A 26,890-nucleotide genomic window follows, 5' to 3' on the forward strand; every position below is an offset into this window, starting at 1 on the left:
CACAAAAAAAATACTGTTACCTGCCAACTTTTCAATTTCATCATGAGATTTCTGATGTTTCTTGTCTTTTATAATTTTCAAGCAAGTGTACTCTTTTTCTTCCAGATTTCTCCTCCCCTTCCCACTGCAAATAGGTAATATTCGTTTTGAGTTTTTTTATCAGTGTGAGTTTCAAAGATGCTATTAGCCTTTATGTGTATACCCAACAGCATCCTGCTTGGCAGAACATGGCTTTTACTGAGCAGCAAATGTCACAGGGCAAGTCCAAATGTTTAAAGTAGGTAATCCAGTGCTGAACTTATAAAAGTAATGAATATGTTATATTTTTATGTATTTTATAGTAGCATGCAGCCAGGGGAGGGGGATTTCTAGATTCACCACTGTCACATAATAAAGGTAAAAGGGAAACTGCAGCCATTGTCAATCCAGTGTGGGTTGGCAGATCGACTATATTTAGCAGTCAGGGGCTTGAACCCCAGTCTAATAAGAGCGTGTGCTACTGCACTCCCGCTCCTGACCACTCGGCTACGGAGACCTCTTCACACAGTAATGCATCCCAAATTACTGATGTCAAAAATATTGCTAAAACAAAGTCACATTTCTGTTGATTTAATAAATTAATTTACATTATTAAAAGTATTAGGCCTTTTAAGTTGTGACATTCAGAGGGTGTATTGTCATTTCTTGTATTTCTTGTCTCTTATCTTTGCAACCAGCAGGATTTAAATTACCTAGTTAATGCAATGATCTGATAATGCTCATAGCAGAACAGACTCTGCCTTTATAGCAAGTTTCCCCAATATTGCACTACTTTCAAACAAGTGCCATGGCCAGAAAGATTGTCTTTTTATTTAACATGTTGAATGTCGACTACGAGTTAATTCGTACTTGGCGATCTGGCCCAGGACACCGACTACAAGTTAACTCGGACTGGTATGAATAGCTACAAGTATATTGCAAATATGTGCAACTGATGGATAGTTGGCGTCTGAGATAAGAATAAAAAATCAACCACAGAGTCAGAAAACAGAATTTATTCACAAAAAGAAATATTTCCTTCACATATTTCCTTCTCTTAGCGCACTGGACAATAATAGTTTGTTCCATGGCATTTTTTATTTCTTGTGCATACTCGACATGGCTTAGTCGGGCGTGGTATTTTTCAGTTGGTGGTATAGCCAACTGAAATTCTAAATAATCAATTTTACGTTCAGACCTAATCTTCTTTGGAATGTTTAGAATTTTATTTTTACTCCAATCAAACATTCAATGTAACTTTTCCATCAAGTTACGGGTTCCACCATAAAATGTCCAAAATCCAGAGAAATCCGTAACTTGACAGAAAAGGGTGTATGTGTTATGCATATATATTTCTATAATATGTAATGCATATTATTATTATTATTTTTTTTTTGGACATCTGATGGTTTTTCTTAGCGCTGAATAATATGAGAGCATTTGATCCGATCGATCTATGAACCAGGACTGTACAACTCGTCAAAAAGATCTTCAAATTCCGAGTCACTCATTAGTATAGAGCCCAAGCTCTTGTTCAGTGGGTGGGCTCTTCTTATCCATGTTTTAGGTTCTTTTATTACATAATACAATGTACACGGCAGTCTGTGTCACTGCAGCGGATTTACCCACAGCACTGATTCATATACAGAGAATCCTGCAAGTTACAACACGTCTGATTTAATCGAGTTAACTCGTAGTTGGCTGCCATGAAGAATTTTCTATTACATATGTCAACTACGAGATAGTTCATGATGCTTTTTTTTTATTTTTGGTGATGAATATATATTATAATTTGGGTTTTGAATAATTTAACATGCCTAACTCAAATTGGCATCTGAGACCAGTTTACCTAAATAAGTTTGGCAGTCAACGTGTTAAATGAAACCACATGTATTGTAAGAGTAGTAGTAGTAGTGGCATGTGATGCAAGAAAGCATGTGTATGAGCTTATGCAGCATCAGCCAAAAAAAAAAAAAATCACATCATACCCGCCTGTCCAGTTCCTCCTTAAATTTATATCAACTTCCACAATGACAGATGGAAGTTTGTTCCAGCAATTAACCACCCACTGGCTAAAGGCAAATTTCCGCACATCTATTCTACATCTGTCTTTTCTTAATTTGAATTTATACCTCCTTAGGTTCGTAATCTGAACAAGTGGAAGGATCCCATCAGAATTCAGCGTGCTCAACCCATTCAAGGCATTATACATTTCAATCAGATCACCGCACAGGTGCCTAGTCTCCAGCCACTGCAATTTGCAGAACTTAAGCCTCTCTTGGTAAGAGGATCCCTTCATTCCCCTCACCAATCTTGTTGCCCTTCTCTGTACACGCTCAAGTAAATCTACATCCTTCCTAAAATGAGGCCTCCAGACCTGTACACAGTACTCAAGGCGTGGCCTGACCTGACCATTGCCTTATACAGAGGGATAATCACTTCCTTTTCCCTGCTAGCAAAATTCTTATATATCATGACAAAACCCCATGACCTGCCCTAGCACCCTGTCTGCATTGCTCAGAAAACTTCATATCTGCCTGCACAATTACTCCCAGGTCTTTTTCATTTTCTACCACCTTAAGTGTAGTACCACACAGTTGGTACGTTTCTCTGGGGTTACTTCTACCCATATGCAGTACTTTGCATTTGTGAAGTTTAAACTTCAGTTGCCACTTCTTAGCACACTGCCATTACTGTCATTAACAACCCTGCCAACTTTGTATCATCTGCAAACTTCGACATTAAGCCTGATATACCTTCATTAATATCATTGATAAATATACAAAACAACAGTGGACCCAACACCGAACCCTGTGGGACTCCACTAATAACATTAGTCCACGAAGAGCAGCACCCATTGATTACCACCCTCTGTCTTCTCCCACTTAACCATCCTTTTATCCATTGTAGCAACTTACCCTTAATACCATTCTGCACCAATTTGTACAGTAGTCTTCCATGCACAACAGTGTCAAAAGCTTTCCTGAAATCCAAATATATGATATCAAAATTATTTTTTGCATCCAGTTCCTTTGTAACCACATCGTAATATCCTATCAAATTTGTCAGACAATACTTTCCCTTAACAAATCCATGCTGTGTCTGAATTATTGCTGCAGTCTTGTCTAGATGATCCTGCAATGCATCTTTAACCAGTGACTCCATTATTTTACTCGGAACAGAAGTTAAACTAACTGGTCTGTAATTACTCGTGTCACCCTTCGATCCCCCTTTGTGAATTGGGGATACATTTGCACATCTCCAGTCCGTGGGAACCTCCCTTAATCCAAGGATGCTCACATAATTATGGCTAAGGGTTTGCTTAGTTGCTTTGTCGTCTCCTTTAATATAACTGGATAGATCCCATCCACCCCAGGTGCTTTTCTTATGTTTAACTTCAACAATTTCTGCTACAATTTTCTACCACCTTAAGTGTAGTACCACACAGTTGGTACTACACTTAACCTTCTGCCATTTTCAAACCTTAATAATTCCTCATGTGTGAATGTAGATGCAAAATACTCATTCAGTTTGTTTGCTATCTGAGCAGGATCATCAACAGTCGAACCATCGATGTCAAGTGGACCAATCAGATTCATCGCCTTCCTTTTAGAGTTTGTATAAGTGAAGAAATCCTTGCTGTTTTCCTTAGCATCTTTTGCCAAGGATTTCTCGTAATCTGCCTTCGCCTGCCTAACCTCCTTTGAGACCTGATTACAGACTAGCTTATATCTGCCATAGGCGTCTGAGTCACTTGATAATTTATATGCATCCCATGCATTTTTCTTCCCTGTTAAGAGTCTCGTTAGTTCATTAGATAACCATTTAGGCCTAAATCTTGAACAATATTTCTTAATAGGTATGAAACTTTTAGTAGCATCCACGATTAATTCCTTGAATGCTTCCCACTTAGAATTTACCGTTGGTAACATCGTTAGTTGATCCCACTGTACAGAATTTAAAAACTTTCTGAGACCACTGTACTCACCTTTACGGAAGCAAAATGTGAGTACAATGGTCTCAGAAAGAGGAACTAGTAAGTCCTGAAAATGGGGGTTATCTTTTAACTGAATGATTTATTTAACCTCTCGCAGGTGCATTTATTTAAAAGTAGTGAAATGTCAGTGCAATGCTTTGTAAAGATAAAGTTGGTTCTTTGTGAACAGAATATCGTTTCTTTGAGTGGGCAGTTTAAATCTTAGTAACCACAAAAACACATGAAATCACAAAAATAGTCTTTTCCTCCAGTTATTATTTTATTCCATAGAATAATAGCTATCTGAAATATAAACAGCATACGAAATACGCACACACCAAAATTGTTTGTTATTCAGAGAATTTTAGCATTAGTATTAGTAGAGGCATACGATGCAAGAAAGCAAGCTTATGCAGCATCAGCCAAAAAAAAAAAAAAAAAAAAAACCTCCCATTTCACTCCTCCATTTGTTCCAAATGCCTGTCCAGCTCAGCCTTAATTATTTGGTATTTATTTGGTATCTAGGGTATATGGCTGGTGGAAGACTGTTCCACCAGCCATATACCTGCTGGCTAAAGGCAAATTTCTGCACATTTGTTCTACAACTGTCTTTCCTCAATTTGAATCTGTTCCCCCTCAGGTTCTTAACCCGAGCAAGAGGAAGAATCCCATCAGCATTCAGCTTGCTCAATCCATTTAAGGCCTTATACACCTCAATCAGATCACTTCGCAGATGCCTACTCTCTAGGAACTGCAATTTGCAGAACTTAAGCCTTTCTTGGTAAGAGCACCCCTTTGTTGCCAATGTACCCAATCTTGTTGCCCTTCTTTGTACTCGTTCTAGCAACTCTACATCCTTCCTAAAATGAGGCCTCCAGACTCACACAGAGACACAGTATTCTAGGTGTGGCCTGACAATTGCCTTGTATAACGAGATAATCACCTCCCTGTCCCTGCTAACAAAATTCCTATATATCATTGGTAAGACTCCATGACCTGCCCTGGCAGCCCCTCTGCAATGCTCAGCAAACTTCATATTTGACTGCACAATTACCCCCAGGTCTTTTTCACTTTCCACTTCCCTGAGTGTAGTACCACACAGTTGGTACGTTTCTCTTGGGCTATTGCTACCCCTATGCAGTACTTTGCATTTGTCAATGTGAAACTTCAGTTGCCACTTTTCAGCCCATTTGCCCAACTTATCTAAATCCAGTTGTAGTAGCATACTGTCTTTACTGTCGTTAACAACCCTGCCAAACTTTGTGTCATCTGCAAACTTGGACATTAAACCTGATATACCTTCATCAATATCATTGATAAATTTGTTGGTGCTTGCAGTGTCCTTTGTGTTTTGTCTAATTATTGTCACTTAAGACCATTTACTTTCTGGAAGACCAGCAGAATCTGGAACACACTGTCCTAATAATCTCATCTTTCAAGTATTTTTTAGATTAATAATAATATAGGATTTCTGTTATTATCAATTAATCTTTTGGCGATCCAGTTTACTTGAAGGTATTGTAGTATCAGGGTAACTCATTGTGAGAGTCATCCTGTTACATCTTTTTTTTTTTAATTATGCAACTATACTTTTGCAATATATGCATATTTATTTCTAGACAAATGGATGACATATTAGTATGTTATAAGTTTAATATATCATCAAGGTGCTTTATTTTTTATGAATGAAAAAGAAAATATTTTGATATATTAAACTGATCAGTATGTGTTTATTAATAATATTATTATTCTTTCTTCATAGGACTTAGTTATCAGGAATTAGAGGATAAAGTTGAGAAAGACCCCACAGTGTTTGTTTGCTGGAAATAAAATCAGGGTTTTGATATCTGTTATACATAAATAATGATAAATAATAATGTGCTGCAAGTAGTCCAACTTAAATGTATATTTCTTATGGTTAATATAAATAAAATGTTCCTATTATAACAGTTTGTGTCACTAATTTAATTAGTGTGCTTTACATTAAAGTTAATGCCACTTTTAAGTTTTTCACAATGTAAAATGTTCAGCTGGATTACATGTTTTCTCTTAATCATTCACTTCTAAACCAGAAAATTCAGTTGCACAGTGCTATTAAAACATAGGCAAACTAATACAGAACTTGAATAATTAAAAGATCAAAGAGGGGAAATCCAGAAAGATTTTTAATAGTAAATTTGTTAACATATTTTTGGTTAAACAGTTGCTACTATTAATTAGCCTGTAGCATACCTACTGAACAATAAATTTGTTTGTTAAAAAGAAATTCTTGATGAATGGTATTTTCTGATATAGTAAGAAATTAATTTAGTAACAATCCCTTTGTTTATATAAATTTAAAACCCACTTAAAATGGATTTTAAATTTGTATAAAGAGAAAATTTACAATTTATTTTTTCAGACAGAGTGAGTGGAGAGTATTCTCTTAAATGAGAACATATCCTAAAAGTGAAAACCATGAAAGTCAAATCACTTTATATACATACCGGGTTATAAAATAAGTTTCCCTATTCAGGAGACTGTAGTGTCAAAATGGTTAGAGTCAGCACTATGAAAATTGGTAGGTATGTCATTTAAGGTATGGGGAAGCGATTTGTAGAAGAAAAAAAAAAAAAAATCAGTTCAAATTTCCGCCACCAGACCAGAGGAAAACTGCGCTGCACATATGTAAAAGTTGTAATTTACTTCAAGACATGCTGCTTACGCAAATGACATCCTGTTAGATAAAAGCAGAAAGGCCAATGCCACCGTCAATAACCATTATGGGTCTTACAAAAAAAAGGGACGTGCTTTAGTAAAACTGTTCTACCAGAATAATAGTAAAGCTAATGCAACACTATGTGAATATCAGAAACTTAAAGGTTTGCATAAAGGACCTTTGACGTCAGTGGGGCTTCAAAAACTAATAAAGAAATTTGAAGCAACCGGGGAGTTAGGTGTAATTCCAGGCAGGAGACGACCAAATATCAGAACGGAGATAGTGAATGAAATGGCGGTTGCAATGGTCACAATGTGAAACGCTACCAGTCAGTAGTGTCAGAGGTGTGTCAAGAGACTTGTTGATAAGTTCTACTGTACGTAAAGTGCTTTGAATAATTTTATGCTGGTTCCTGTACAAGATTCATGTAGTGCAAGAACTAAAGTCTTGTGATCAGCAACAACGAATAGACTTTGCTCTACAATTTCTGGCTCGTAAGGAACTTGACGATACAAGGACTCGAATGATCTTGTGATCTGATGAGGCACATTTCACTCTTCATGGGGCTGTAAATGCACAAAACTGCTGAATATGGGGAACTTCTTGTCCATCTCTGCATGAAAGACCACTACAAAGTCCATACGTTACAGTATGGTGTGGATTCGTGGTAGAGTTTATGATTGGACCATTTTTATTTGAAGAGTCTATACCTCGTGGCCCCATAAAGTGTATGGTAACTAGTGCACGGTACTGTGCTCGTCTAAGAGATCACATTATTCCCGCTCTGCAAGAAAAGCAATGCTTGGAGACCATGGTGTTCGTGCAAGATGGTGCTCCTCCCCATGTAGTCGACAAGTGAAGGAACTGCTCCGTTTAACATTCAGAAATGATTGCATCTTTTCTAGACTTTCCACAGTTCTGACCAGCCCAATCACCAAATCTCAATCTCTGTGATTTCTGGCTATGAGGAAACCTGAAAGACAGAGTTTACTGTGGCAGCATACAGACACTTGTTGATTTGAAAGCAAGCATTAAACAGCATGTAGCCAACATCCCCATCGAGATGCTACACAAAACTGTGTCGCACTCAGTCCTCCGTTTTCAGAATGTCATCTCAATTGAAGGAAAGCACATAGAACAATATCTGTAGATTTCTAAGTTCTGATATTAAAATCTAATCCTAAGTTAAGTATTCCATATGATGTTTACAGTGCCAATTTTTCCCTGGTGGCGGAAATTTGAACAAATTTTTTTTCTTCTACAGATTGCTTCCCCATATCCTAAATGATATACCCACCGATTTTCACAGAGCTATCTCTAATCGTTTTGACACTAGGGCCTCCTGAATAGGGAAATTTATTTTATAACCACCCGGTATATAGAATAAACTTGTAACATAAAAATAAATTTTATTAACTATGCAAGAAAACAGAAAAAATTTAGAACAGAAATTAATATAGCAAACATCAGTGGCTGCAATGCGTTATCCACCACGCTGCTTATCATATTTTTAATAAAAGTAAATGAAACAGATGCCAGTAGCATGGCAAACCAATAGAGAAAAAAAAAAAAAAAAAAATCAATACATAATAAAATAAAAGGGGGGAAATCAAGATAAAAGGCATAGCAGAAGGAATGCTCCTAAGATAATTTAGAAAAAGCCAATTAATAAAATGACAAACAGCTGAAAGCAGTGGCAAGACAATTGTGTAGGGCAGTGATCAGGCCACATCTTGAGTACTGCATATGGATCTGGAGGCCTCATTTTTGGAAGGATGTAAAGCTGCTGGAATAAGTACAGAAAAGGACAATGACATTGGTGAGGAGAACAATGGGGGGGGTGCTCTTATCAAGAAAGGCTTTAGTTCTGCAAATTGCAGCATCTGGAGATTAAGCACCTGCGAGGTGATCTGATCTGATTGAAGTTAAAGGCTTTGAATGGATTGAGCAAGCTCAGTGCTAATGGGATTCTTCCTCTTGCTCAGACTACACGAGTGAAGGAGCATAAATTCAAATTGACAAAGGACAGTTGCAGAATAGTTGTGTGGAAGTCTGCCTTTAGTCAGTGGGTGGTTGATTTTACAACAGCTTGAAGGTTTAAATAAACTTTCAGCTGTTGTAAAAAACAAAAAGAAAAAACTGTTCCAGCTGGGTTTTTTTTTTTATAAGCTTGCTTGCATCATTTGCTACAACTAATGCTAATGCAGTATTACAAATGAAGAAAAATTATTGGAAGTAACAAATATCTTATCAAAAGTAAGTGCAACAAAACTTAATGGTATAGATATGCAAAATGGAAACAGCCTATTTTAATAATTTGAAATCCTATTTTATGTCATAAAGAACATTTTGTTCGTGCTTCTTTTTCCAATTTAAATAAGGCCATCTGTAACTTTCTCCATCATGCAATACTTACATTTGATAAAGTAAAATGAATTCTTCAGACAGCATATCCACAAATTCACAGTTTAGGGGGGGGGGGTTGTTTTTTTTTAATGGAAGAGGACTATTCTCAAAATTTGCAAAGCACATTTTTGTTGTTTGAAATGCATTCACTCCATTCAGAACCAAGAGAATGGTCATTTCTTAGTTGGTAATAAACCACTATATTTAACAGACATACTTGAAGGAAAAGAATATCCTTTTTCTTTCATCTTTAACATCTTTATATTTAACAGACACTTGAAGGAAAAGAATATCCTTTTCTTTCATCAGTTAAAGACAGGACTGTTTCATCATGGCTTCTCACTACATTGTGAATAAATTTCCTTTGAACTGTGAAGTGCTAAAACATACAGAAGTCACCAGAATCAATGATTTGGAAAATAAAGTTTTTCTTCCATTCATTACTTTGTGGAATTGTTTCCTTGCATTCTGCCTGAATGAGGAAACAAAAAATATTGCCATGTATTCAAAGATTTTGTGTCAATGCAAAATTGACTAGATTAGCCATGTGTGTTGTAGGTAGTATTTTTAATGTGTTAAAATATCTAAAATTGTTTTGTACATCCTTATCTTTAATTTACAGTAATGGCAGGATGTGTGTTTTCATTCTTGTCAGTAAGCATAAAAAGCCATTTCATAATTGGAATATGCTTCGACAGATATTGCATTACATTATTATGGCACTTTCTTTTAAAGGAAGATTTATCTTATTTCAGTGGCATGCATTAATGACTTATTATTTATAATTTGCAAAAATAATGTCAATACTCTTATTCTATTGGAAATATTATCTTCTTTAAAAACATGTAAGTTTAGTATAAAAGTATTTTCAGGATGTAGTGCAGTTGTCAAACCATCCATAATACACTGAAAGATTTTTAATATTATAATTTATTTCTTGTAAAAAAGTGAATTATTACCATCTGCAAAAGTTCACTGATTACAAAACAACAGTATTTAATAGCAGTCAATTTGTGTACATAACATGACAGCCTGACATATTCTTTTTGAAGGGGTGAGAATATATACAGGGTGGTCCCTAAATAAGGAAACTAATTTGAAAAACTGCTGACATAAATATGTATTAGCTATTTTTAAAATATTTTATTATCTTTTTCTTATCGTTTCAGAATAATTTCAACGTAGGAAAAGTACCATGATCCTTACAATGCAGGAGAGGAGTGAAATTGTAAAGTGGCATGCAAAATATGATAATTCTGCAGAAGTTGCACAGCAGTCCAAACAGTTTTTTTGATCTAAACACCCCACAATCAAAATTTGAAGCAAATTGTGAAGAAATCTGAAGTGGGAATGGTGCAAAATCTACCAGAACCTGGTAGATTTTGCTCAACTGGGTTGAGATCGGGTGAGTTGTTTGGCAATGGGAGGACAGAGAATTCATTGTTGTGTTCCTGAAACCAGTTAGAAATGTGCCAGGCCTTGTGGCATTCATAGATGCCAGAGTTATCTTGATATGCTGTCATTATCATTAAGGGAAATAATTGGTCACGATGGTAGAGAGGTAGGCATACCCAATTAGAGAGTGATTAACAGTAATCAGAGGACCCAGAGCATGCATGCCCTGAAAACAGTTTCCAAACCTACCTCCAGCCTACTGAATGCCAACAATGTGTCCGGGTTCCATGCCTCGCATTGCTTTCTCCTAGTTCAGATATGCTCATCAGTATGTAGAGTAGGAAACTGAATTCATCCGAACAGGTGACAGATTTTCACATATGGACAGTCCAGTGTTGATGCACCCATGCAAGGCACAGTTTCTTTTCTTGCAGCAAGCATGGGTACCTGACAGCCATCAACTGCCATAGCCTATACAAGCTAATGACTAGCATATGAATATTGGTCTTGCTATTCCTACATTGTACTGGACCACTGTGCTCCATTGCTGCTGTGTTATGAAACACATGATGCTTATCACAGGCACTGACCACACATGGTATCCTACATGTGACCTTTGGCTGGTTGTTTAACCTCTGTTGAACTGGTTGTGGTAGACTCATCACATAACAGACAGAACAGGAGCACTCAGCCATGTTGGCCATTGTCGAGATAGTGGCACCTGTGCATCTTGTCCCCACAGTCATTTCACATTCAACGTCAGAAAAATCTCAACGCCTACCCATTCTTCCTCACAGACACTTAAACTGGTTGCCACATGTATGAACTACAATCTTATATTAGCTGTTCCCAACTATGAACTTTCAACAGTGTCACTGACCAATCCATTCCTACACATGAGGGTGTTAATAATGCAAAGCCAACTCAGTGTGTGTGAAACTTTACTTGCTTTTCAGTTTCTGAAAGTTGACAGTTTAAGTATTAAAATAAGAAAAATCTAAAAGACATCTGAAAAGGATGATTATTAGAGTAGTAAGACCTTAACAAAAAATAAAGTTTGTTATTTTTCTGTTTAATAACTCACTTCCTTTGCATATATTTTGATTTGGAAAGTTTCATTTGCAGTTAAAAACAAGTATAAGAAATAAAATTTGGCAAGAACATTGAAAGTTATATGCAACTTTATTTGTAAATATATACATGAAAGGGTGCCATTTCATAGCAGTCCTTCCACATTTACATTATTGTTATAATTTTACTTATGTGATTATCATAAATATAGCTTATAGCACTTCTGTAATGAAACATTTTGTTCTAGGCTCATATCATGTATTCCTGAGTATTATATAATTTGGATTGTACAAGTCCATGTTTCAGCACTGTTTTACAAAGCTGATGTAATTAGTAGTGTAAATAGCAAATTTAAAAATAAAAATAAATTATTTTCACTCGTACATATTGTATTTTTCAATAATAAAGCAATGTTCCATTAGCCTGTTAGAGTAGGAATGTAGGAAACTTAACTTTAAAAAAGTTTTGGTAATCTATCAGCTATAGCATACTGCAGTGCAAGAAATAATCTTACCTCAATCAAAGTGATTCAAATTAAGTTATACCTTATAATGTTTTTCCATACTTTAAAACAATTGAAATTAAATTGCTGATGATGATACGTTATTCCTTTGCCCATTCAGGCCACAGTGACATTATATCACTGCCTTTAGTTTTTTCTGCAATTCTTTTTTGTAGTCTGTCTTTCTGTTCTTGAGAAGACATGCTTTTCCAGTCACCAATTTCACCTTTACGTATGAACTCCCCTTCTGAAGGAATACCATCTTCCTTTGCTTCAATTGCAGCTTTAATCATTGCCTTTACACCAATTGGAAGATCTGGGTCTTTGAGCACATCCCTTTGAAGATTCAAAAAATTGTTCCAAAACTGGTTGGTGATATCTTTCATATATTGAAAACTGCTCTGATAAAGTACTTTGTCCATCATTCCATCTTCTTTCAACCAATGCATGTATTCATCTCCTAAGAATTCAGCAACCTGTAGAATTGCTGTTTGTGGATCTGTCTTCATAGATTCATAAGTAAGAAACAGAATATTAGGCTGGTGTCGATTATTATACCATAAAAGCAGATGATCGAAGTAGTCTCCAAAATCTGTTTCACCCCTGATAAACAGCTCAAAGAAATCTTCAAAGGTGCCATCCTCAAATCGGTAACCTGCAAAATATTTTGTATGATAATAAAAGGAGACACAGCAGTCCCCAGGGTTTCTCGCTACATAGATGTACTTTGCTTCCGGAGAGAATGGTACTCGATCAAAGGGAAGATGTGTTTTTATTGGTCCAGGACGCTGCATAGTTTTAAGACTTTCTGCTCCTAAAAGTTCAAGAAAGGGATAAGAGTGAAAATATTCTTCCGTAGTTTGTGGTAATGCTCCTTTTCGATACAAAAGCAAAACTATCTGAATCATCCAGGTGGTTCCACATTTTGGATAGGTAACAACAAAGGTATCACCAGACTGAGGTTTGTAACTGACTGCAGAACGGAAAATTTCTGGCAAAAAGACTTCTGATAATCGGAAACCATCGATGACATGGTACCGGGGAGTTCTTCTTTCTGTCATGAATTGGTTTGTCTCTACTCCTGTGAAAGCAAAATAAAAAAATTATAAGGTATTATTTTCAAGTACATACAGGAGCTTGTATAATAAACAGTTTATCTTTTCTTTTTCAGAACAGAATACAATTATCATTTGAAGAAATAGTAAATCTATCATTTTAATTCCAATTCTCTCTCTCACTCACAGAAATTCATTACTATTGTATCGTCCATACTGTATACCCTTCATTTGGTATACAGTATGGATGTTCATACTTCATTTGGTATACAGTATGGATGATTTGGATGGAAATGACTCCTCCAGTAGAAATTCAGTGCAGAATGCAGGCAGCATTTGAAATTCCTGTTTTCAAAACATGGTAGATGAATGTAGACAATTAAACAAAGACTTGCAGTCAACTTTAGTTCTCACTGAATATGGGTGGCAAATACTTCTGGACTTAAGGTCCTGAAATCACTGAAGTGACTATGCTATATGGAGTGTAATGGAAAGTGGAGGTCCCCTCCCATAGCTTGTATCTTTTCCTCTGAACTTTTCATATCTTCAGGAAGTGCCTCCATGGGCAGGAGCAGCAGTGCGTAGCACATGCTTCTTGATTAGACCAGGGTTCGAGCCCATGACCACTAAATACGGAGGATGCGGAAAGGTCAGGGAATGACCATATGTGTATAGAAGTGCACATGTTTACGATCAGATTTGCAAATTGATAATAATAATATTATGCAGGCTGAAAAGCCCAGAATGATTCAATGGGGGAACCCCCTATTCCTTCTTCCTGAGATCAGCTAACCACAGCCTTGATTCAAGAGAACATTAAAAATTCCTCCAGTTGTTGACAGGAAATGAATGCAGACTTCTCAAAATGGGTGACAAGCGGTGAAACCACTACTGTTTTAGAGGACTTTGCATAAGTAAAGTGTAAAGTTCATTGTCTAACAGTCCCAGGGATTTCCCCCATCTCTGCATTGTGTATTCTGTGAAGGCCAGAGATATTAAAAAGTGTAAGGCGAATGTTTATATTGTGTTGTTTTTTTTGATGTTTTAGTTGTTGGACCCCCCCCCCCCCCCATTGCCCACAGTTTTCCCCAAGGAGACAGGTCAGCCATAGAGGGATCGCATTAGAAGTACTCCGGAAACCTTTTGTCTTTGTCTTAATTTGTGAGTTGTCTCTAGTCATAGGTTTTGGATAAACCTATGAATAGGTTCCTGGGCAGGTTGTTCTTCACTTTGTGTTGTAGTTGTCTTTGGTGGGTGACATCTTTGGAGCAGGGATAGTGGTTCATATCAATGATGGTAATGCTGTCTAGTTTTCCTGCTTTGTTCCAGTATTGTCAGAGTCCCAGGGTTCAATTAGTTGAGAGGGTTGTCACATTGCCACAATTAGTTGTCTCTCCTTATGAAAAGCTGCTGTACATGGTGAGAGCTTGATACTCTTTCTTAGTATCCAGTTGGTGGTTTTCTTTGTATATAAGTCTCTTAGTATATAAGTCAGCTTTGTGATGAACTGGCAGCAGAGAGCATTGTAGAGGAAGGGGCACTTATGCAGGTGATCCCAGTTCTCAGTTCCTTCACAGGAGCACGTTGGGTCCTCTTCTAGGCTGAAGGTTGTTATTTTCACCTTTATTGCACCATGGCCATTAAGCAAGTATGTGGCATACAGGCCTGGAAAAAAACCATGTCAAGGATTTTGGATAGACTCTGCTGATACCTGGGATGAATCTCCTAGTGATGTCCCCCTTGGTTGAATTTGTCCAGTGGTCCCGCCACTACTGCTCTGTACGAGTGCTTGAAGTCTCCTCGTCCGCGTTTTTTGTTTGTTGGTTAGAGTCATCTCGAACCCCGCCCAAGCAGGTCTGAGACACACCCTTAGAAAGGTGATACCTCATTTCTGTACTCACAGTGCAGCAGATGCGAGAGATGGAGAGCAGGACTATGTGTTGAATGGAATCCAGGATTCGTCTGTTTACTGCAGTCGTAACCTTGTAATACAGCAAGAGGGGGTTTGCTTGTTGAAACCCCAATCCTGATGGGAGACCCTAGCAATCATGGCAGTATAGTTTCTTACTTTGGTTCTGATGTATTTGAGATGAGCTTGGAATGAGAGGTTTGTCTAGTACTATGCCAAGATGAAAGGCACATGATGCAAGAGAGCAAGCTTATATAGCATCAGCCAAAAAAAAAACCCTCATTTTATTGCTCTGACAATTTTACAGAATAAAGTTTCCAGTTTGAATCTGCAGTGGCCTTGTAATACAGAGAGTTCCTTTAAGAAGCAGAGAGTTTGTGTTTGCAGCATGTTTTTGCCCACTCCTGGAGGATTTGGAGTGCATGGTTTGTCAAGGTCTCTAGCTGGGCCCTGAAATTGCAACTACAGTCAGGATGAGGTCATCTGTGAAGGCTTGTGATCGTACTTCCCCAAGGTCAAGGAGTAGAAATTTGTCCATCAAGTTCCATAAGGTCGGCCCCAGGACCGAGCCCTGGGGGCAACCACAGTGTATTAGTCTTGTGAGTTTCTGATAAGGAGCATTTACTGTGATCATCCTATTTGAGAGGTAGCTTTTCATTGATGTTGAACAGATTGTCTGAGCCTGCGGAGAACGCTTGACCGCCATAGGGTGTCAAACACTCCCGCGAAATCTATTGCAATCATCAGGAAGTATTTCCTGTCTGCTTTAGCGTGCAGTGCCTGTAGTGCATCGCCTGTGTGGTGCCCCGGTCTGAAGCATACTAGTTTGGTGATACTAGGTTTGCTTTCTCATAGTGGCTTTGGATCCGTAATGGAGGAGATGCTCTAGGAGCTTGCTACATACAGACAATAGGGCTATGGGCCTATATGAACTTGGTAGGTGTGGTGGTTTTGTCGGATTTTTAAGGATGTGTGCATAAAGTGTGTTAGTTGTCTGACTGCACCAGGAGTTTCCCCGACCTCCACATTGTATTCTTTGTAAGTGACATAGAACTCGGCCAGAGATTTAAAAAGTGTGTGGGGAGTGGTTTGTTGTGTAGTATTATGTTGTTGTTTCTCTGGCCATTTAGCCATTGGGACCCACCGTTGCTCACATTTTGCCACGAGGAGGCAGGTCAGGCACCCAGTAGATTATTTAAATACTCTGGGAGACCCCGCCACCTAATTTTTGAGAATTCCAGTTGCATGGCCTATATAAGTCAGTTGCTCCAGGGTAACCCCAGTGGCTCACGTCTGGTGAGTATGAGCTTGGCACACCCAGGGTCCTGAGCTGGATATCATCATTCTTCTCTTTCTTGATGATTCCCTTCTACTTCTCTCTCTCTCTCAGGATAATTCAGAAATTTTTTTTTTTTGGCTGGTGCAGCATAAGCCTCAGGCTTCCTTGCACCACATGACTACTACTAATAATAATAAACAAACAAAAAAAAAAGGATGAACACTAGAATTTGGAAAGGCTGAAAGAGGTTTATGAGAAAGCAGTTGGATTTAGATGTTGATTAGAATTTGGCAGCATTGTTAGGGGCATATTCGGTTGGTTTAGTTAGTGTGGGGGGGAGACTGAAGACTGGGGGGAAACGGGTAGAAGGATGGGGACGATAGAATAGGCATCCCCAAAGAGGTCAGTGGGGATGAGCCCCACCAGGCGAAGTATGGGGGTAGCTGAGGGGGAGGATAGGATTTTAAAGGGGAACCGAGTTTGAGTACCCAGTTCAGATTGCCAAATGGCTTGTCGGCAGTGGAGCTGCAGTATGTCTCCGTTGGTGATCTTTGTCAAGTCCATGTATGTGTTGAATCTGGTAGGATGGTCAAACTGCCCATCCTGCTCTGGGGGGAACAATCTCCTCACACTGCCAGGAGAAGTGGGAGAGACATATTTACTTCTTCATAATCTGCATTCTCACTGTACTTTCATTCTATTTTTATACTTTTTTTTTATATTTTATTTTTTTTTTTGTTAGGTTATATATATACACCGGTGTTCAAAGAAAGTGCATCACCCCTTAACATTGTAATTGTCATCCGAATAACGTAATATTGCAGCAGCTGTTACTTTCAGCTATATAAGCACGCTTTGCAGTCATTCCTTGTTTGTGTCAGGATGGCGAGTTATGTGCAGTTGACGCCACAAAGAAAGAGTGCTATTGTTGCTTTACGTGAGGAAGGATGTTCTTCCCGTCATATTGCTTATAGAGTGTCTTGTAATCAGTCGACAGTGAGTAGATATCTTTCCAAACTCAAGAATACTGGTTCTGCTAATAGGAAAAAAGGAACTGGATGCAAACAAGTCTCTACGCCAAGACAGAAGCACTTAAGCCTTAAAAACCATAAAGCTTCTTTGTCTGAGCTGAAAAGAGAATGGGAAGAACATACAAGAGTGGTAGCAAGTGCAATAACAGTCAGAAGATGCCCCTCCTCACACAAAAATTGAAAATGGCCCGATTAATTTGGTGTAAGGAACATGTCAAATGGATCCCCGAGCAGTGGAAGTCAGTTATTTTCTCAGATGAGAAGAAATTCAACCCGCATGGCTCTGATGGCAGACAAACGATTTGTCACAGACGTGGTGAAGGACACCATCCATACTGTATGGTGTCTACAGTGAAATTCCCTACCAGCCAATGATATGGGGGTGTATTTCATATAGCGGAGTAGGTCACCTGCAGTTTATAAAAGGTTCCGTAAATGCCAATGGATACTTGGCTATATTGGAAGGCAAATTGCTGCCAACCATTAGAGACCATTTCAACCTGCCAAGTAACTGCATCTTTCAGAACAACTCTGCTCCTTCTCATTGGGCGAAAAGTGTAAGTAGGCATTTCTGTAGTTACTTTAGCTTCATTTCTTCATTAGAGGTTCGACAGTAATATGTTTACATTTAATTCAGGTGAAAAAATGGTCAATTATAACTGTTAGCTGGCCAGGAAACAGCGCAGACCTGAATCCTATAGAGAACTGTTGGCATCGCGTGGAATCTGCAGTTGCCAGAAAGAAACCAAAGACCCTTCGTGAACTTCAGGAAGCCATAATTCATGTTTGGAACCATGAACTACGAATTGATTATCTTCAGAAATTGATCTTGTCAATGCCTCGACGGTGTGTGTTGCTGTCATCAGGGCCAGAGGCGGTTCAACTAAATATTAGTTTGCACCTGGTGAATTTTTCATTTTGTTTTCCATTTAAAATGATAAACTGAAGCAAATTGAGGGCTTCTTATAACATTTCAGCTATAATTGTCGTGTTTACCAAAACTGTTATATAAAGGTTGCAAATGCTCGTTTTGGATATTTTTAGAGCACCTGTCAAATATTACTTAGCTTTGCCTTAACTATTAATAAATATCTTTTGTTTATATTTCTATTTGTGATGCTAGTCATTAATGTAATATACCATCGCGAAAAAAGGTTAGAAATGTGAAATCCTAGGTGATGCGCTATTTTTGAACACCAGTGTATTTATATATAAATACACGGATGGTAGCTTCGCACCACTGGTCACTTGACCAAGCACATGTACCAAGTGTCCGAACCTGCGGTTCCTCTTGTACTGAGCAGGATTACTATTGCAACGCCAGTCATCAGTAGGGTAAAACTAACCTGTCATTAGAAAAGGTGTGACGCCTAAGCAGTGGAATAATGCAATCATAGTTTTGCTGTATAAGAAAGGAGATAAATCAGAAATTGGAAATTATAGACCAATTAGCTTGCTATCCCACATCTACAAGTTGGTTCCCAAGGGTCATTACTAACAGATTAGAAAGAATACTTGATGAGAATCAACCGAAAGAGCAAGCTGGCTTTAGGACAGGATTCTCAACTAGGGATCACCTTCACGTAATATCACAGCTAATGGAGAAAGCAAATGAATATAAAACACCATTATGCCTGGCATTTGTGGATTATGAAAAGGCACTTCACTCCACACAGCATTTAATCTGGTCACACGACCAGATTAAAATTACTATTGCTCTAGCATACGAAACTGTTTGGAGTTTTATACTACGAGCTATGCGGTATAGTCCATTACTAATGGGGTGGTCATAATTCAGTGATCGCTGAGTGTATATTGTGAGTTTTATATTTGTTTTCCCAATTTGTTTTCTCTATGTCGCTAATTGTGTGGTAATACAATTAGCGACATAGAGATCCCAAAGTGTTGGGTGTGTTCCTGAGAACGAGACTGTTTTTTTTTTGAGGAGAGGGTGTGTTATTTTTATGAAGCACTTTTTTAACCGAAATATTGACAAACCATCCCACTAATCCAGATAGGAACCGTATTTTATTTCAATTTTGAAATTAAATCTATTGAAGTACTGTATATGTTAATTTACAAAAACATCACTTGGCATTGCTAAATTTTGTGCCAAATCTGTTTATTTGTGCTTATTCTGGAAGATAGGAGGCGTAAATTTTAATAAATATTTTAACGTGAGCCCAAAGAATAAAAGTCTGGGAACCTCCATTTTGGATAAAAAGTCATAACACAAAAATAAAATTTGTTGGACGCACTTCAACGACTTACTTTTGGCTTTCGCCGGCTATTATTGTTGCTAACTAATTACTGCTTACAGTTTAAAATAGCAGTAAAGCAGTGGCAACAGTTGTACTTATGCGCGCAAAGATCAATTCAGAAAATAGTTCTCGTATGCCATAGGAAGGCCAAACATAAACATAATTCACTCACCTTGGATTTGTAAACAACTTCCAGCTAGTGCGTTATACTACTGGTTATCGTACAAAACTTGCAGACAAATGTAACAGAGAAGCCTAACGAAAGACTTTAAGAAGACAGGATATGCAAAAAAAAAAAAGAAAACTCACTGACGTAACCAGCTTAAATGCCACTAACTGCGAACAAGGTCACACGTGCGTGAAATGTGTTTTGGTGCAGGTATAATACGCATCATTGTTTGCTTCTGTTAGTAACATGCTTATTTAGGTACATAATTTATATTTCTTCATGTGAAAAAATAAATAAATAAAACACACATTCAAAAATAAAAAAGCGAATAATCTAAATAGAGTAAACCCCTAATCCGGAGAGATCAACTGGATTACGCGAGAATCCAGATTAGTGAAGCAAAAGATAGCCCTAAAATACAAAAAAAAAAAAAAAAAACTTAGAACACAAATAAATGGAAAATTGAATGATGTAGGCAGTACTGATGAAAATAAATAAAACAAAATCACTGTAGAGCCTTTATTTAAAAACTATAAAAAGACAGTAGTTTTTATGTTGTTGTCTTTTTATACATTTATCAGGTGGCGCTGGCGTCGCACACCAACGCAACTTGATGGTTGCTGTGAATACCACTTAAATACAGCTTCTTCCAGAAACACTTCTTTTGGCTTTTTTAATGTCTCTCTATTTAATACACTGCTTTTATCACTTCCCACATCGAATTTTAAAGGGATGTCTTTATAGATTCATTTTATTTTTTAATATCTGACACGGCCTGTTGGCCAATACCAAATTCTTCAATTTTTTTTCCAGGAACACCATTTTCAAGTTAAAGTGTTTTCTTTTTATTTCACTTTTTAATTCTTTAGAACCCATAATTATTGAAAATATGTTAACTTATGTATGCGTATAAAGAAGCGATATAAGCAATAGCATCCTTTGACTGAGAGTCAACAACGATATTGAACAACACGCAAGACAATTTTCCATCTCTCTCTGCACAGTCAATCAGCACGCAGTGAGGGTCACTCTGCCTTCCTAAATCCAGTGTGTCTTTCAAAGTACAGTACTCAACTGTGAACAGAATTTTCATAATTCGATCCGGATTAACAGTAACCGGATTAGCGAGGGTTTACTGTAATTACTTTGTAAATGCTAATTATACAGTAACTCATTAGTCTTCGAACTACAGTTATTAACAAGAACAAGAAATGATTAAAAGAAATTAATTTTTTCAAATAAATTTGAAAAACGCTATATTTTAATCACTATGACAAAAATGTTTGCCTACGTGGGTAGCATGGTTTTTATCCGGGAAACTTGGGTTTTTTTTTTTATCGAGCATAATCGACCACAGAAACACTAAATTTACAGACGTATTATGTACTGCGCAAAATGACCTAGGTTACTGATGCTCCTAAAACCCTACAAGCAGTGTTGGCAACTCTTAATAATACTTCCCGTTAGCCGCATGCTCAAATTCCGGTATTTTTAACACTTAAACCACCAACTTTTTAAATTTTCATTTGGGTTAAATCCAATTAATGGGTGCCATAAAAAATTTTAAGACCCCTACAATATGTCCAGACAAAAACTTCCAAATTGCATATCAAATGCAGTTTGTTCTGAGAAAGAAGTCAAAAATAACAACTACCGTTTAACGGAGTTGATGAATTTATGCAGTGACAATATTGATCACATGATTTCTTGGATGGCGAAAAATCACATTTTGCAAAATACAGCTTTTTGTGAAGTTAGCATTAGTAGAGGCATACGATGCAAGAAAGCAATCATATGCAGCATCAGTCAAAAAAAAAAAAAAAAAAAAAAAACCCGCTCCCATTACACCCCTCCGTTCGTTCCAAAAACCTGTCCAGCTCAGCCTTAAATTTATTGAGGCTATCAACTTCCACAACAAGGGATGGAAGTCTGTTCCACCAACCAACTACCCGTTGGCTAAAGGCAACCTTCCGCACATCTATCCTGCATCTGTCTTTCCTCAATTTGAATTTATGCCATCTCAGGTGATTATTCTGAGCATGCTCAAACCATTCAAGGCTTTATACACCTCAATCAGTTCACCTCGCAGGTGTCTAGTCTCCAGACACTGTAATCTGCAAAACTTAAGCCTTTCTTCGTAAGAGTAACCCTACACTAATCTTGTTGCCCTTCTCTGTACTCGCTCCAACGGCTCTACATCCTTCTTAAAATGAGGCCTACAAACCTGTATACAGGTCTGGAGGTGTGGTCAAGGTGTAGTACTCAATGGTCAGGCCACACCTTGAGTACTCAAGGTGTGACCTGACCATTGCCTTATACAAGGGGATAATCACCTCCTTAATCCTGCTGGAAAAATTCCTATATATCATTGACAAAACACCATGAGCTACTCTTGCAGACCGTCTGCACTGCTCAGAACACTTCATATCTGCCTGCACAATTACCCCCAGGTCCTTTTCATTCTCTACCACTGTCAGTGTAGTACCACAGAGTTGATACGTTGCTCTGGGGTTACTGCTTCCCATATGTAGTACTTTACATTTGTCAATGTTAAACTTCATTTGCCACCTCTCAGCGCATCTGCTCAACTTTTCTAGATCCTGTTGCAGCAGCGTACTGCCATTAGTGTCCTTAACAACCCTGCCAACCTTCGTATCGTCTGCAAACTTGAACATTAAGCCTGATATATACCATCTTCAATATCATTTATAAATAGGTATACCCTCAACATACCTATCATTTATAAATACAGAAAACAACATTGGACACAACACTGAACCCTGAGGGACTCCACTAATAACATTAGTCCACGAATAGCAGTTTCCATTGATTACCACTCTGTCTTCTCCCACTCAACCATCCCTTTATCCATAGCAGCAATTTGCCTCCAATGGCACACTGCTCCAATTTGTGCAGCAGTTTACCATGTGCAACGATATCAAAAGCCTTTCTAAGATCAAAATATTGATATCAAAGTTATTCCCTGCATTAAGTTCCTTTGTGACCACATCATAGTATCCAATCAAATTGGACAGATGAGACTTCCCCTTAACAAACCAATGCTGTGTCTGAATTATTGCTGCAGTCTTGTCTAGATGATCCTGCAATGCATCTTTAACCAGTGGCTCCATTATTTTACACGAACAGAAGTTAAAAACTACCAGGTCTATAATTACTTGTGTCGCACTCTGATCCTCCTTTGTGAATTGGGGTCACATTTGCACATCTCCAGTCCATAGGTACCTCCCACGAGTCCAAGGAAGCTCTCATAATTATGGCTAAGGATTTGCTTACTTCCTTTGCTGCCTCCTTTAATATAACTGGATAGATCCCATCCACCCCAGGTGCCTTTTTTATGTTTATCTTCAACGATTTCTCATCCACTTTCCTTTCAGCTATTACAAAATCATCTAGCTCACTGCCACAGTGTAATTCATCTCTTGCATTCCCCTCACTGAATAACTCCTCATGGGTGAATGTAGATGCAAAACACTCATTTAGTTTGTTAGCCACCTGAGCAGGATCATCAACAGTTGAACTATCAATATCCAATGGACCAATATGATTCATCCCTTTCCTTCTAGAGTTTACATTAGTAAAGAACTCTTTGCTGTTTTCCTTTGCATCCTTTGCCAAAGATTTCGCATAATCTGGCTCAGCCTGCCTAATCACCTTTGTGACTTGGTTAAAGACCAGCTTATATCTATCATAGGCTTCCATGTCACCCATTAATTTATATGTATCCCATGCATTTTCCTTCTCGGCCATATGTCTCATTAGTTCATCTGACATCCATTTAGGCCTAAACCTTGAAGAATATTTCTTAGTTGGTATGTTAAGCCTAGTAGCTTGCAAGGTTAATTCTTTGAATGACTCCCAATTTGAATTTGCTGTTGGTAACATCATCAGTTGGTCCCACAGTATAGAATTTAAATACTGTCTCAGACCATCCTAGTCGCCTTTACGAAAGCAATAACCCTTTCCTTTTCCCCTTATGGTAGTTACCTCTTTGAGTAAATCCCACTTCACGTGGTTCCTCTATCTGCAGATTCTTAATGGATGAAGAATCACTACTGATAATCAAATCAAGAGTAATTACTCCCTCTAGTTACCTCCCGAACATGCTGATGTAGAAAACAATCATCCAATAAATCCACAAAATCCTTGCTAGTGTGTGAGTGACCAGCCCACAAATTCAGTCAATATCTGGAAAATTAAAATCTCCCATTATAAGACTCTCTGATTTACTGGTCCACTCTATTGCTCTGTACAGTTTCTTATTATACTCATCAGATTCATTAGGCCTATAGCACACTCCTACTCTCAATTTTGATCTCCCAATGCTTATGTCACACCAAACCGACTGGACACTGCACTGTCCAGCGATGTCGACTGGCTTCACTTCCTTGGATTTTATGTGTTTCTTAACTAATAGCATAACCCCTCTTCCCTTCCTGTCCTTTCTGTAGATGTTGTTCTCCCCAAATTCCAGTTCTGCATTCCTTATATCTGTCTGACACCACCATGTCTCTGATATCCCAACAATATCCGCCTTTGATGCTTTGAGCAATATCTCAAATGCATCAAATTTATTTACCAAACTCCTAGCATTGATGTACACGCGAGTATACATGCACCTGTTCTTTTTCTTAGCTACCCTAACACAACCCCATGTGTTTACTTGTACCGCAATGACTCCCAGCAGTCTCTGAAATATCCTGCATCTTGTTTTCCAGGCTTCTGCTCATTCCAATAGAAGCAGTGCAAGAATCACTCTCACCTATGCCAGTGGCTACTGTTAATCTAGTGGTCCTTGTATCCCCCCAAGCTAGCAGTTTTCCGACCCACCTAACACTGCCTCGATAGCATCAGCAAATATTCTTGCACCCTGTCTATTTAAGTGTATCCCATCCCTGTAGAAGCAGTCCCTTCTGTTAACAAGTACAGACCAGGCTGAAAAAAATCTACCCCTTGAGCCTTGCACAATCTTTCCAGGGCCGAATTGATCGACAGGGCTCTCATCATATACTCCCTCCTATCGTGTCTGGGCAGAATTGCAGACACTTTCAAATTCAACCCTAATTCTCGGCTTTTGTTCAACAGTGACCTGTACTTGTTAAGTAATTCTGCCGGTCTCCTACTCTTACCGAAGCAGAGGCCAAACAGAAACTTGTGGAGAGTTACAGACCACCTGAATCGGCACATAATACCGCATTATCTCGACAGCAATGGTGCAACACAGGAGGCCATCCACACAACCGTGTATTGTGCTGCGGTAGCAGTCACGAGGATTAACGGGAGAGAGCGAGAGATCAGCAGTAGAAGAACCGAAAACAGAAGGAACCACCAACTTAGGAAAGAAGATTTCAGCATAAGATAGAAGAATTAAGAGTCAAGATAGGCCAACTGACCCAGTACCAACCGGGGAATAGGAGAAAGAAATTAATTAGAAAAGCGAAGAGCATCCTCAAGAGAGACAGCGTCCACACAAAGCATGAAACAAAAAAAATCAGAGAACAGGAGAGTACTTGGACACATTGCAGCAGAACCTCCTTGCACCCAGCAAGAGACTACGCCGATACAAAGAGAGCTCCCAAAGGAAAATAAACAACTGAATCTTCGATGAGGACCAAAGAGGCTTCTACAGGAATCTCGGAGAAGTCGGGAAAGAAGGGAACGGACCACCCGAGAAGAATACGATTGAGAAGTTCTGGGGAAAGAGCGGGGAAGTAAGACATAACAGCCGAGCGCCCTGAATAAGAACTAGAACGCAAGAAAATCAAGAAATGAGAGGGTGGGAGATTCGGGAAGAAGAAGTAAAACAGACGATCAAGAAATCTCACAACTGGCGAACTCCAGGAATAGATAACGTCCACAACTACTGGTACAAGAAGCTCACTTGCACACACACAAACCTGGCAGAGCAGTTCACCCGAATGGTAAGGCACCTAGAGACAATCCCGAAGTTTCTCACTCAAGGAATCACATATCTGAATCCTAAAGACGAAAATACAAGAAACCTGGCGAAATATAGGCCAATCACCTGCCTCCCAACAATGTACAAGATCCTGACCAGCTGCATAACCAGAAAGATATCAGACCACTTGGAGAGCTAGAACATAATGGCCGAACAGCAGAAAGGATGCAAGCGGCTGAGCAAAGGATGCAAGGAGCAATTAACCATAGATGCCGTAGTTATGGAGCAAGCCTACAAGAAGCGCCGCAACATGTACACAGCCTACATTGATTACCGCAAGGCCTTCGACTCCGTGCCTCACAGCTGGCTAATAGAGGCGCTGAAGATCTACAAAGTCAATCCGACAGTGACAAACTTCCTAGGAGAAACGATGGCGAAATGCAGTACCATCATTAAGGTCGAAAACATCACAACCAGGCCAATCTCTATCAGGAGATGAATCTTTCAGAGAGATGCCCTGAGCCCATTGTGGTTCTATCTAGGACTTTACCCGCTATCCACCATGCTCAACAGTAGTAAGTATGGATATAACCTCAAAGGAAGGAAGGAAGAACCTGTACACCCTCACCCACCTGATGTACATGGATGACATCATGCTCAACGCGAGATCCGAGAAGCACTTCCAGCAACTACTCCAGATCACCGAAGAATTCAGCAATGATATTAGGATGGAATTTGGTCTAGACAAATGCAAGACCCATGGATTGCACCAGGGAAAAATAGTCAACCGAAACTACTAGCTGAAGACTGGTAAAGAGATCGAAGCCATGGCAGAGGGAGAGGCCTACAGATACTTGGGTATGATGCAGGCTCAGTAGTTAGAGCACAAGGAAATTAAGGCCTGCCTGACCGAATAATACCATCAGAGGCTCAGAAACCTGCTGAATGGAGGGAACACAGTTAAAGCCATAAACATCTATGCAGTCCCAGTGCTAAGGTACTCCTTCGGGGTCATAGATTGGACTAACACTGAGCTAGAGGATATCATGAGAAAGACAAGGACGATGATGACCAAGAGCCGCCAACACCACCCGTGGAGAGACTGACAATTGCCCGGGAAGAAGGAGGAAGGGGCCTGATAGACCTCATTGAGCAACAGAAGACAGCCATAGTTAACATGGAGAATTACTTCCAGAAACACAC

The 26,890-nt window shown here is 38.6% G+C and overlaps 2 protein-coding genes across 5 annotated transcripts in view; one reads left to right on the plus strand and one right to left on the minus strand.

Moving 5' to 3' along the window:
- Nprl2 (Nitrogen permease regulator-like 2) overlaps positions 1 to 5,850 on the plus strand; it is a 129,381-nt gene extending 123,531 nt beyond the window's left edge. For both annotated transcript variants that reach the window (XM_090385048.1, XM_090385049.1), the window contains one exon: positions 5,757 to 5,850. In XM_090385048.1, coding sequence (XP_090241174.1) covers positions 5,757 to 5,824 — 68 coding nt within the window. In that variant the 3' untranslated portion in view covers positions 5,825 to 5,850. The remainder of the gene's footprint in view (positions 1 to 5,756) is intronic.
- Positions 5,851 to 11,795: 5,945 nt separating this feature from the next.
- The window catches only part of LOC150078120 (sulfotransferase ssu-1-like), a 28,689-nt gene continuing 13,594 nt past the window's right edge, over positions 11,796 to 26,890 (minus strand). The window contains exons 1-2 of one of the 3 annotated variants that reach the window (XM_090385050.1): positions 19,774 to 19,872; positions 11,797 to 13,147 (exon numbers count right to left, since the gene is read on the minus strand). In XM_090385050.1, the coding sequence (XP_090241176.1) occupies positions 12,168 to 13,127 (960 nt within the window). In that variant the 5' untranslated portion in view covers positions 13,128 to 13,147; positions 19,774 to 19,872 and the 3' untranslated portion in view covers positions 11,797 to 12,167. Of the gene's footprint in view, positions 13,148 to 19,773; positions 19,873 to 26,890 lie in introns of those variants that run through there. The other 2 variants (XM_090385053.1, XM_090385051.1) reach the window with 2 other exon arrangements.

Source organism: Mastigoproctus giganteus, chromosome 11 (assembly GCF_048544385.1).
Source record: "Mastigoproctus giganteus isolate SK-2022 chromosome 11, ASM4854438v1, whole genome shotgun sequence".
Taxonomy (NCBI): Eukaryota; Metazoa; Arthropoda; class Arachnida; order Uropygi; family Thelyphonidae; genus Mastigoproctus; species Mastigoproctus giganteus.